The sequence below is a fragment of the Choloepus didactylus genome, chromosome 18, assembly GCF_015220235.1.
Source record: "Choloepus didactylus isolate mChoDid1 chromosome 18, mChoDid1.pri, whole genome shotgun sequence".
Classification (NCBI taxonomy): Eukaryota; Metazoa; Chordata; class Mammalia; order Pilosa; family Megalonychidae; genus Choloepus; species Choloepus didactylus.
Window position 1 is genome coordinate 4,839,559 of NC_051324.1, and position 13,564 is coordinate 4,853,122.

Genomic DNA, 13,564 nt, shown 5'->3' on the forward strand with positions numbered 1-13,564 from the left:
TGAGGCTTGTTTTATGTCCCAGCATATGATCTATTCTGGAGAAAGTTCCATGAGCACTAGAAAAGTATGTGTATCCTGGTGATTTGGGATGTAATGTTCTGTATATGTCTGTTAAATCCAATTTATTTATCAGATTGTTTAGGTTTTCAATTTCCTTATTGGTCTTCTGTCTGGTTGATCTATCTATAGGAGAGAGTGATGTGTTGAAGTCTCCCACAATTATTGTGGAAACATCAATTGCTTCCTTTAGTTTTGCCAGTGTTTCTCTCATGTCTTTTGTGGCACCTTGGTTGGGTGCATAGACATTTACGATTGTTATTTCTTCTTGCTGAATTGCCCCTTTTATTAGTACGTAGTGGCCGTCTTTGTCTCTCAAAACATCCCTGCATTTGAAGTCTATTTTATCTGAGATTAATATTGCTACACCTGCTTTCTTTTGGCTGTAGCTTGCATGAAATAGTTTTTTCCATCCTTTCACTTTCAGTTTCTTTGTGTCCCTGTGTCTAAGATGAGTCTCTTGTATGCAACATATTGATGGTTCATTTTTTTTGATCCATTCTGCGAATCTATATCTTTTAATTGGGGAGTTTAATCCATTTACATTCAACGTTATAACCGTGAAGGCATTTCTTGAATCAGCCATCTTATCCTTTGGTTTATGTTTGTCATAATTTTTCCCCTCTGTCTATTAATATCCTTTATTGTACCCATACCGAATCTCTTTAGTACTGAACCTTTCTCCAAGTCTCTCTGTCCTTTCTTTGTTTCTCTGTCTGTAGGGCTCCCTTTAGTATCTCCAGTAGGGCAGGTCTCTTGTTAGCAAATTCTCTCAGCATTTGTTTGTCTGTGAAAAATTTAAGCTCTCCCTCAAATTTGAAGGAGAGCTTTGCTGGATAAAGTATTCTTGGCTGGAAATTTTTCTCACTCAGAATTTTAAATATATCGTGCCACTGCCTTCTTGCCTCCATGGTGGCTGCTGAGTAGTCACTACTTAGTCTTATGCTGTTTCCTTTGTATGTGGTGAATTGCTTTTCTCTTGCTGCTTTCAGAACTTGCTCCTTCTCTTCTGTGTTTGATAGTGTGATCAGTATATGTCTCGGAGTGTGTTTATTTGGATTTATTCTATTTGGAGTTCGCTGAGCATTTATGATTTGTGTATTTATGTTGTTTAGAAGATTTGGGAAGTTTTCCCCAACAATTTCTTTGAATACTCTTCCTAGACCTTTACCCTTTTCTTCCCCTTCTGGGACACCAATGAGTCTTATATTCGGACGTTTCATATTATCTATCATATCCCTGAGGTCCATTTCGAGTTTTTCAATTTTTTTCCCCATTCTTTCTTTTATGCTTTCATTTTCCATTCTGTCATCTTCCAGGTCACTGATTCGTTGTTCAACTTCCTCTAGTCTTGTACTATGAGTGTCCAGAATCTTTTTAATTTGGTCAACAGTTTCTTTAATTTCCATAAGATCACCCATTTTTTTATTTAGTCTTGCAATGTCTTCTTTATGCTCTTCTAGGGTCTTCTTGATTTCCTTTATCTCCCGTACTATGGTCTCATTGTTCATCTTTAGTTCTTTGAGTAGCTGCTCTAGGTGCTGTGTCTCTTCTGGTCTTTTGGTTTGGGTGCTTGGGCTTGGGTTATCCATATCGTCTGGTTTTTTCATATGCTTTATAATTTTCTGTTGTTTTTGGCCTCGTGGCATTTGCTGAACTTGATAGGGTTCTTTTAGGATTTGTAGACCCATTGAAGTCCTTATCTCTAATTTATCAGATCTACAGCTTCGTGGAGTACACTTTCTCTAACTAACCAGCAGGTGGCATCCACGAGCCACTTGTTCTCCACAAGCCAGTTCTCCCCTGCTTAGCCTTTTTGGTGAGTGGGGGAGTGAGTCTTGTGGGGTCCAATTGGTGTACCAAGCTTGCCTGGTAGTTGGTGTTGCCTGCCCTGTATATGGGGCGTGTTTCTGGGCAGTCAGGGAAGGGGGGGTGGCTCTAACAATCAAATCTCCCTGGTGATCCTAGAGTTTTAAAGCTGCTGCAATAGTCTAATCCTTCAGTTCAGTCCTGCCACAGTTTGTCTCTGCCACTGACCCACAAGTCCTTGGTATTGGCGTATGGCTCCTGAGACTTGCAAGTGGGCCCCTCTTCCAGGCCGTGCACCCCGGGTCCTCTGTTGAGGGATGACTGTGCTATGTCACAGGTGAGTGCCGTCCCCCCAGGGCAGTTCTGGGCTGCTGGGCTGTGTAGGGAGGCTCCCAGTCTGCTGAAATGATGGCTGAATGGGGCTTTGTTAATTCACAGTGCTCTATCTTCCCAACTCTGGGACTATCAGCTGAGGTTGCAGGGAAGGCTAATGTCCACACCCAGTTTTGTGGTGTGTGCCTGTTATTTGAAGCACTTCCGTCACACTGGGTTGTCTGGGGCAGTTCTGGGCTATGGGGCTGGCGATGGGCAGGATTGTTTCCTGTCCACCAGAATGATGGCTGTGGGCGGACACCCCCCTTTTCTTGGGAAGTTGTGGTGTTTAGTGAATTTTCTCAGCCACTGGATTATTGCGTTTTGTCTCGGAGCTCTCCTAGTTCTGCTCTTGACTTGACCTGCCCAAATAGTAAGTCTTTGAAGCTTTCTGTATTGGGCTTCTTAGAGTAATTGTTTTAGAAAAAGAAAAAAGGATTAAAAAAAAAAAAAAAAAAACGGGCCCTCCTCGGAGATCTAATGGGTTATTGAAATGCTAAGAGACAAAGCAACCAGGGCCATTAAGGAAAGGTCCACAGGGCAGAGAGATCAGCTTTTCTTCTTGATTTGCATATGCGCCTCAGGGCCCTTCCCCTTTCTATGTTCACTAGAACTCCAAAAATCCTCCGCTTTTATTTTGGAGTTTTTCGTGTTGTTTTTTTTCTATGCCTGTCTCCTTTCTGCTGGGCTGGCTGCTCTCAGATTCTCTGGTGTCTGGTCTCAGTCTATCTATGGTTGGAGTCTGTATCAGTAGAATGAGTTTCCGATAAGAGCAGCCACTGCAGTTCTCCCTTCTCCTTCCCGGAGCTGACAGCCCCTCCTCCCCCGGGACTGAGCCTGGCAGGGATGGGCGCGGGTCCCCTGGCCGCAAAAACTTACAGATTTCACTGATCTCAGCAGTTCCACGTTTTCATGAGTGTTGTATGAAGTATGCCCAAAGTCAGATTGCTCTGTGGTGTCCAGTCCACGCAGTTCCTGGCTTTCTACCTACTTTCCTGGAGGAGTAACTAAAACATACAGCTCACCAGTCTGCCATCTTGCCCCGCCTCAAATTGTTTTCTTTTAACTGAAAAATAGACCAAACTACCTACTTAAAATCCATTTTGCTTCTATTGCTTTTTATTCAAATTTTCATTAAAAACATGTCCATGCTCACCCAGGGTAGTGAATCTCCCTGGCAACGTGGAATATGACTCCCGGGGAGGAATGTAGACCTGGCATCGTGGGATGGAGACCATCTTCTTGACCAAAAGGGGAATGTGAAAGGAAATGAAATAAGCTTCAGTGGCAGAGAGATTCCAAAAGGAGCCGAGAGGTCACTCTGGTGGGCACTCTTACGCACAATATAGACAACCCTTTTTAGGTTCTAATGAATTGGGGTAGCTAGTGGTGGATACCTGAAACTATCAAACTACAACCCAGAACCCATGAATCTCGAAGACAGTTGTATAAAAATGTGGCTTATGACGGGGGACAGTGGGATTGAGGGGGGCCATAGGGATCACATTCCCGTTTGTCTAGTTTGTGGATGGATGAGTGGAAAGGTAGGGGAAGGAAACAAACAAACAAAGAAACAAACAGACAAGGGTGCCCAGTGTTCTTTTTTTACTTTAGTTGCTCCTTTTCACTTTAATTATTATTCTGGTTATTTTTGTGTGTGTGGTAATGAGGGTGTCGGGGACTGATTTTGGTAATGAATGTACAACTACGCAATGGTACTGTGAACAATCAAATGTACGATTTGTTTTGTATGACTGTGTGGTATGTAAATATATCTCAATAAAATGAATAATAAAAAAAAAGAAAAAAACAAACAAACATGTCCATGCTGAAACCATGATTTGCCTCCTAGAAATATGGGGGAGGCACTATGATTCAATGCCACAAAGAAAGGTAGAAGAGGAGAATTATTAATTACCTTTAATATAAGAGCATTCCATCTTGATAATAAATTAAACACTGAATGCAAATTTCATAGCCCTTAGCAAGAAAAGCCACAGAGTACAATTTTTTTTAAATGAATAAACAACTTTAATAGAAAAAAGAAAGAAATATGGGGGAGGAGGTATCAAAAGTAAGGAACAACTTGGAAGGGAGGACACTGTGGTTTATAGACGGGGTTAATACTTCTGGAAAAGTGGTAGCATTATTTCAACCTCACTGTAAGACTGCTTTGACTTCAAAAAGGATAACAAAAAAATAAACCTCATTTGAAATATATTGATCCTCCTCCAAATAACTGATAATACATTGCAGAAACACATTGACTTTAGGCATTATCAAATTAAAATTCCCATATTTTGCAGACTACCAAATTATATAGCTACTCAGCCAAGCTGTTTTCCTGCTGGTAACTTGAATTCCTGTTTTAAACTGTGCCAATTCCTCTTGGGTGTTCTGGTGATGAAAATGACTTTCCTTAAGTATTAGCCAAGACTTTTTTTTGATGTAATATCTTATGAAAAAGCCACAACATTATGGCAGACCGTAATTACCAGGGAGGGGAAAAAAATATTTTAGGGAATTATTTTGATGTTTCAAATAATGGAGGAAAAAGATGTACCCAAAATAATATGCTAATAATATTAATTTTTGATACATTCTGATTTCATATATCAAAGTGAGTACCGAGTTATTTTTTTTAAGCTGTATATGTTTGTTTTAAATACATTCTATTTTGTATACTGGTGGTTTTAAGAAGCAAACAAATCAAGCCACGGAGAGAACAGCATGTGATAAGGACAAGTTCAGGGGAATGGACCTGCAATGGGCAAAGATAACACTAAGGGTAGAAAGTTATGACTGTTCTAAAACACTCTTCATCCCAAGGTTTCCTGGTTATTTTAAGGAAGTACTCGACTGCACTCTCATCTGAACATACTGGAAAACAAACCACTGACCTCAAAAGAAAAGACAGATTGGTTATGTAACCCATAGACCTCCTCCACAGGATAATACGCTGATAGAAGTTCAGTGCTCTTCTGTCAATATTTATGATTTCGGAAGGTTTTTAAAAAAACAGGACAATCCTGCAGTCTAGGAAAGAGCAACGACACCATAACCCAGTTGGAAGGTGACCTACTGACCTGGTTGATGGAGTTGGCAGCACAGGAGGCGAGGCCTGTTCCGACAAAAGTAAGCAGGAAACAGGGCAGGTCAAAAGGTCCTGGGGCCAGCGCAAACCCAGCTGAGGTGGTGCCCACGACAAGAGCTGCAACACAGACACCATCCAGACCGTGAGCGCCAAAAAGCAAAGAGCAAGTCTTCTTCTCCACAAACCAACCAAGTGCAACAAGTCAAACTACAGGCTAAATTTCTTTCATTAAAAAACAAACACAAATTTTTCTGATTATAAAAATTACACATATTCATTATAGAAAATGTTAATTTTCCTTTAACTCCATTATACTCAAGAGTAAAAAACAAAGAAAAAAAAAGGTGTAGTAGATTGAATCATGTCCCCCCACAGAAATGTTCAAGTCCAAATCCCAGGTCCTGTGGATGTGAACTCATTTGTAAATAGCATCTTTGAAGACCCTTTTTGGATGAGGTCAAATTAAATCAGAGAAGGCCTTAGTCCATATGACTGAAGTCCTTATAAGCAGAGGAAATTCCGACAACTGGAGAAGACAGAAGCAGCCAGAGGAGAAAGAGCTCGCCACGTGGTGGAGGCAGAGATGCCTCTACAAGCCAAGGAACCCCAGGGGCTGCTGGCAAAGCAGCACCAGAACACTGCAGATTCCAGGAGAAAACATGCCCTGTGGATGCCGTGATGTTGGACTGCTAAGCTTCTGAACTGTGAGCCAACAAATTCCTGTGGTGTAAGACAACCAGCCTGTGGTGTCTGTCATAGTGGCTCCAGCAAACTAAGACAGTGGGTGTGCTAGATTCAATATTTGTGTATTCATTCAACAAACGTTTACTGGATACCTAGCACAGGACCAGTGCTGTGCTAGGCATTAGGTGTTGTAAGGCATAAAGATGCATAATGTTTCACTCCTGCTCGTGGGTAGTTTACTTGCCAGGGAGATGGCAGACATACATTACTAACCATGTCACAAGGTAGCACCTGACAGTCCCAATTCTGTGGCAAGCCCCAGACAACCTGAGTGGACTGCTGCCCACGAGAGGTGATGGTGCCCGGAGGCCGGAGGATGGTTATCGGATGACTAGCGGGAGATGATAACCCTGCAGCCCCAACAGGAGTGAAGGGAAGAGGCAAGGCACACGTTCAGGCACCCACCAAGCCTGCTCCTTTCTGTGGGCCCTGGTGCTTCTGGAGGCTGACAGGGCCACCAAGTGCCAAGAGTGATACTGAGGCAGAGCTGGAGGATCCCTTGTTGGGTGTATCTGGAAAGGCTTCAAGAAGATGGCACTTAAGATGGACCCTTCATGAGGAGAAGTAAGAAAAGGATGAGTGGGTGGGCAACATTATAGCTCAATGGATGATTCCAAGAACAGACACATGGCCAAGGAAGGGCAATGTCAAGAGTGAAGTACGTGTAATACCATATACCCAGATTCTCAAACCAAACCCCTAGAAAGCATTTTTGATCCTTTTCTTTCTCACTCTTCTCTACATCCAATTCCTTGCAAAGGTCTGTCTCTCCTACCCTCACAGTGTATTTCAAATCCATCTCAACTGCTGCCATCTAGTCCAGTTGTTCTCAGCCAGGGATAATTTTGCCTTGCTGGAGACACATGGCAATGTCTGCAGACATTTGCGGTTGTTACAACTCGGGGTAGGGGGAGTGCTACTGTCATCTAGTGGGTAGAGGCTGGGGATGCTTCTTCTAAACATCCTAAGGAGCACAAGGCAGCTCCCTACAATAGTTTTCCAGCCCAAAATGTCAACAGAGCTGGGTTTGAGAAACCCTGATCTAGTCCAAGCCATTATCTTGCTGGATAACTACAAGAGCCTCTTTCCTAATGGGTCTCCTTGCTCCCAACTCACCCCTCTCCAGAGTGATACTTTTAAAATATAAACAGGGCCTACCACTCCACTGCTTAAAAAGTCCCTCTGTACCTTATCTGGAATAAGTGCAAACTCCCCCTGCCATGTAAGCGCATCCTCTACCTCTCCCCGGCTCACTCCGGCTCTCCAGTGCGAGGGCTGTTCTGTTCTTCCAGCCTGCCCAGCAATTTCTGGCCTCCGGCTCTTGGTACTTCTCTTCCCTGTGTCTCTTTCAAAGGCTGGCTTCTCATCCTTCAGATCTGACCTTACACATAGTACAACTAGTGGAGAGCTGCCCTGATCATCGTATCTAAAGTGGGCCCTGGTCAGTTCCTCTCTTGCTCTCATCATCCTGCTTTTTCCCTTCACAGATCCAGCTCCTGCCCAGAATGTAAGCACCGTGGAGGCAGGGCCCTGCCTGCTTAGTTCCTGGCTTGATTTGCAGGGCTACCACCGTGCCATGCTATACGAGTATTTCCTGGAGGAAGAGTGGTGGCTGCCAGATTGCAGAATATCAGGCTGAGGAGTGTGTATTTGGTTTGGCAGGCAGTCAAGCCACTGAACATACATAATGGGAAGTTTAGCCTGGTAGCAACATGCCCCATGGGTCACAGGGAATGGAGAGTTTTGCAGAAACACCATTTAAGAGGCTACACCAGTCTTCCACTGTGAATAAGAGTAGCAAAAGTGGGAACCAAAGAGATATAGGGATATTCTGACTGGAGAACTGTTAGCTCTTGGTAATTGTGGGAGGGAGGCAGGAAGACAAAGCAAAACAATAAAAAAGAAAGAATGGAAGGTAAAGTGTTGTGCCTGGGTGCCATGGAGAAGAAATACAACAGTGTCAGAAATGAGGAAATCAGGGGAAAGGGGGATGGGGTAGTTGGTATTAGGAAATGTGCTGCTTTCGAGGAACCATGGGGTATCCAGGTGGAAATATACAGTAGGTAGGTGAAGGGTGAAACTAGAGCTCAGGAGACAGAAAGCTCTGGGAGTCACCTGCCCAGAGACCATGGTTGTACCAGAGGAAATGGATGAGCTCCTTACTGGACAGTACAGGTGGTGGGAAAGAAGTAAACAAAAAAGGTCAGAACTTAGCAGATGCGTAAAAAGAATAATGAAAGACACAGAGAAAGAATATTTAGGTACAAGAATTAGGAGCATGAGGTTTCATGGGTGTCAAATAAACATGTGAGGGGCCACAGGACACAGGACAGGGGGGCACAACTGCTGATATGCAGAAGAAAATACCAGAGAAATGGCTAGCTCTTCCCACTGATCACAGGTCCGTTGGTACGACCTTCTATCTAGTCTTAGTAGCAACTTATAGAAATTTTTTATAGTTCTAGCATACGGACAAGCTACTTCCTAAACTGCTAGACTGGACACAAGTTTCTTGTTATTTCTGTATTTCTTTGGTTGGGTTCAATGGCGATGTGCAAGTTGACTCAGGTACATGTGCTGAGACTGCCATCTTAGAACAGAAGTCTCCAGAAAGTATGAATTTGGGGCGAGAGGTCCTTCCTTTAACTCAGTGGTTTCCCAAATTTGGTGTGCATCTGATTCTCCCAGGGGAGGATTTGCCTCCAGAAAAGAAGATAGATGTACAGGTTTAAGTAGATAGAAGAAGAGCAAGGTTCAGGAATGAGGAGGCAGGTTTGTATAGAAGTTATAAGATAAGCAGAAGATTTGGAGCTGAAGGAAAAGAGGAGGCTGATCAGAAGTCACAGAGACACACACATCCAGGAGAAAAGCAGCTGGCATAAGCAGGGAGTGCTTCTAGCCAGAGAACATGCACTGTCTCCTCGTTTCCTCTGCTTCAGGGGCACAGCCTGCCCTGGCCTAGATAGGGTATTAGAAGTCAAAACACAACCATTTCATACAAGTCATATAAAGGCAGCGACCAATTACACGGGGCAGGGGCAGCAATCAAAGCTAGCATCCTTACTTCAAAGGAAACTTTCTGAAAGAAACTTTTAGCTTTCTATTCTGCAAAGACTTATGCCCCTAAGAACAGACCATGGTGAGTCCAGGCTTCGTAAATGGTAGGTGCAGGTATCTATCAAAGGACATTTTCCCCAGCGGCATCAGGGAAAGGACAGACTCTGGTGTAATGGTCCTTTTAGCCATACCTGTGCGCACTTAGGGGCCATCAAAAAAAGCACCGCTTTTACAGCCAACACGACAAAGCTCCTTTTGTGATACCCAAATAGCACCTTTCTTTGAGGAGGCTTTTTCATTCTTTACAGATACCACGCCATAAATCGCAAAACCTCGTGGGCAAGCCTATAAGTGTTACAGGGTGAGAGACATCTTGTTTTGCTCTCCAGGTGGGTCAGGCTGTTTCTCACCGACTCCCCGGAGTGTCGCTGACAAGCCAGGACTGGAAGCAAAGTCCTTGGCACCCAGGACACTTTTCAAGACACCAGAAGAATTTGACCACCCAAGAAAAAGGCTTGATGGTATCGATGGGAGAAACTGAAGGGAAGAGACGGCAGGCTTTTCCTTCTCAAAATGAAACTAAGTGAAGTGCTTCTATCCAGAGCGGCAGTCAGATCAAAACAATTATTGTTTCTATTTGAAGACCTTGAACACTAAACCAAAAGTAGACGACTCACAAACAACTGCAATAGTTAGAAGAGCATATACAACTTTCTCAATATATAATTAGTAAAATCTAGACTCACCAAAATAAAGAACCATATTTTAGATTTTTATAAATGTCCAGACCATTGTTTCATAGGGTGCTTTATAAACAAATTGGAAGAATCAATTGCCACCACAGAGGACAAGATAGTACCATAATCAATGAACTGACAAAATAAAAATACATGAAACAGAAAATTCACTTTAATACTGAAAAGGGTTTGCAGTTATATAAAAACAAAACTGCCAAGAATTTTACCAACTAAAGTCTAAGTTAAGTCAGAGGAAGAAGTATCTTGTTTTTTTGCTTTTTTATTTTATTTTTATTTTTTTATTTATTTACCCCAGAGCTTAACTGGGTGATGAGCACAGCACATTTCTGAGTAATAGGCATGCTGATAAGTGAGAAGAGACAAACAGTAGCTTGCTAAAAATTGACAAAAGTTAAAGGGGGATGCTTTAATAAAGCATAAAAATGACTGAATCTACAAAATGGAAACACTGCTTAATTTAAAAACGCATAACTTTAAATGCTAAGTCATATAAAAATGATAGAGATGATCATTATTATTATAAAGGAGGACATTCTGAATTTTTTTAACAAGTTTCTCATAATGATCAAAAGCTAACAAAGAATTTATTTACACTCACTTCATCCAAGCAATTAATTTAAAGAGAAAGGCCAAGAGGATTGATAAATTGTACAAGTAAAATTGACCAAAGCAATATTCTCATACAACACTGCCACAACTGAAATTAAACTTTTCATTGATTCCCTGGAATTCATTACATGGAATCATTTTGCAACACCAGAATCTCATTAAAAGTGAATGTAATATACTCTTTCATTAATAAAACTTGAAATTATATTTTATTTGGTAATCTCATACTCAGCCCCTTCACAAATAAACATAAAATCAATGCTGCCAATGAAGCATGACTCCTGTAATGGAGTCCCCGTGATGGCTCTGGGGACCCCAGAAAGAGTGATTCCCGCCCTGCGGAACTGACCCCCGCACGCCTGGGTGGCCAGCCGGAGAACGCCAAGCTTCCCAGGGAAAGAGGTTCAGTCGCAGCCTTCCCTAAAGACTATCCTGTCTTCTTGACCCAAACCTCAGCAGAACTTCAGCTCCATCCATCAATCTCTTCTGAATCCCAAGATCTGACCTAAGGCTAACCAGGGCACCTTTGCCCTAGTCCCATCAGTTAACAGCATTTACCAAACGGGGTCTCTTCTCTGCCTGCCTTTTCTAGGCAAACGTTCTTATGAAGGGTCTCCATAATTAAAAAAAATAAATAAATAAAATAAAACTTTTATTTTTGAGACAATTGCATATAGAATAAAATGAACTCTGTTTTCTCCAGAACCATTTGAGAATACGTTGCCAATCCACCACCCCCAAATATGGTGGTGAGAATTCCCTCCAAAGACATCCTCCTACATAACCATAATGCAGCCACGAAATCCAGAAATTAACAGGGAAACATGACTGCTATTTAATCGGCAGACTCCATTCAAGTTCAGCCATATGTCCCAATAACATCCTTCAAAGCAAAAGGATTTAGTTTGAATCACAGACTGCATTTAGTTGTCATGCCTCTTTAGTCTCCCTCAGTGGGGACCGGTTCCTCCGCCTTTCTTTGACCTTCAACTCCTTGACCCTTATGAAGATTATCCCACAGTGTTGTACAGTCCACATCTTTGGCAGGACACGCAGTATCACACGTTCTCACTGCATCTTACCAGGTGGCACACGACTCCAGTTCAACCCATTCCTTTTGCTGTTTATTTTCATCATCGATTAAGCTGGCGTCTACAGCCTGCTCCACCACAAAGTTACTCTTTTTTTTTGTAATTAATAAATATATCGTAGGTAGCTACTTTAAAACCATGAGGCTCTCTTATTCCCCATCAAACTTCTAGTTAGTAATTAATCTCTGTATGATTTCCTGTTTTTTTCCCATTGGGTTATAATACATTCCCATTATTTATTTTGATGCTCAAACTGTTCCCAATTTGGCCAGTAGGAGTACCTTAAACCTGTCTTCCGAGTTTTTTTTCACAAGATTCCATTATTTTTTGAGCTCTTGATTGCTTTCTGGCACAAGTAGCTGTTCCAGACTCATGTGCATTTTCTTTGCCCCAGCCCTGGAATCAGCCATTTCTCCAAGAAGCCCTGGTTTCCTTTACTGAAGAATGGTGTTTAGAAACCAGGTTCTGGGCACTGGTGAGCTCACTGCTACTGGGTTGGTGCCGCTCTCAGGCTCCCCTCTGTGGACACACACTTGTATCTGCATTTATTTCAATATCTCAATATTGAAAACCAATGGTGACAATTCCAAATTTACATCACAGTCTCTCCTTCCACACCTGGGAGGAAATCTAGCTCCCACTTTCTTAATATGTTTATCCATTTGATCTATCCCATGTACATAACCAGTCTTCCATTTCTTCTGCCACCCCCTCCTCCTCACACACTTGCCCTCTTCACCCACTCAGACTCTGGGCCCCTCTGAACCCTGCTCACACTCTGATTCCCCATCCTGGCCATCTCCAAGCATGGACATCTGCCCCCGCCCCTACCACGTGGACACCCTCTCACCCTGCTGACACCCCACTCAAGGCTGCCCCTCCATGGGGAAGCCCTCCTCACCCTCCTCTGGCTCCAACTCTCCATGCTGGGCCGTTCTACCCCCTCCCTTTCCCCACCTGGCTCCCACACCTTCCTCACCACCTTGTCAGGACTTGTCTCTTAATCAGGTTTGAGGTGAGTCACTGTTCTACGTTCTGAACACTCAAAGTAGGCCTGGCATCTGAACCCAAGTCCAAATCAATCCCTCTGAAAAGGTTTTGATACCGTTTGCAGTTATCTGCCAGTTCAACTAAAGCCACTTTTTCAGGTAAGAAAACTATCAAATTTCAAACATCCATAAATGCACAACTGGTACTGTAGAAAAAAGTCACATTGTGCGGATTATTAAAGAATATATTGGATATAAAAGTTGAAACCACATTACAAAGGGCCTTGACATCTGGGCTATAAGATTTGGACTTCACTCTGTATGGAACCAGAAACATAAAAGAAATTACTAAGGAATTTACTACATGGGGTGCAGAATTCTAAAAAGGCCCCCAAGATTCCCGGTGCCTGGTGACACACACCTTCTCCCAGTCTGTTAGATCAAATGCAGATTCATCAAGGTGAAAAGGGATTCTGCAGATGTAACTGATGTCCCAAATCAGATGGCCCTGAGATTATCCAGGTGGGCCCCACCTAAACACATGGACCCTTTAAAGCAGAGCCAAGGAAGAAGGAATCAGAGAGGCATACCCAGACTGGCCTGGAAGCAGGCACACATCCCCGCTGTGAACCGCTTGTGAGGGCCAAGATGCAACCACCACGGACAGCCCCGAGGTGCTAAGAGTGGTCCCCACCAAAAGCAAGAGGGAAAACAGGGACCTCAGTCCCAGAGCCACAGGGAAATGAAATCTGACAACAACCAGTGAGCTGGAAGAGGACCCCAAGCCCCAGATGAGGACGGCGGTCCCAGCTGACACCTTGGCTTCAGCCCGGTAAGTCCCGGGACGAAGAATCCAGCCACAAAGTACCAGACATCTGACGTACAGAAACTGAGGCAATTAATTTGTCTTGTTTTAAGCCACTAAATTTATGGTAGTTTGCTACAAAGCAAGAGAAAACTAACAGACACTGCAATGAGGGTGGC

General features: G+C 43.0%; 1 protein-coding gene across 2 annotated transcripts in view; it reads right to left on the reverse strand.

Annotated features, from left to right (window-relative positions):
- LOC119514030 (protoheme IX farnesyltransferase, mitochondrial) overlaps positions 1-13,564 on the reverse strand; it is a 143,039-nt gene that overhangs the window by 105,503 nt on the left and 23,972 nt on the right. For both annotated transcript variants that reach the window (XM_037809564.1, XM_037809563.1), the window contains one exon: positions 5,325-5,449. In XM_037809564.1, coding sequence (XP_037665492.1) covers positions 5,325-5,449 — 125 coding nt within the window. The remainder of the gene's footprint in view (positions 1-5,324; positions 5,450-13,564) is intronic.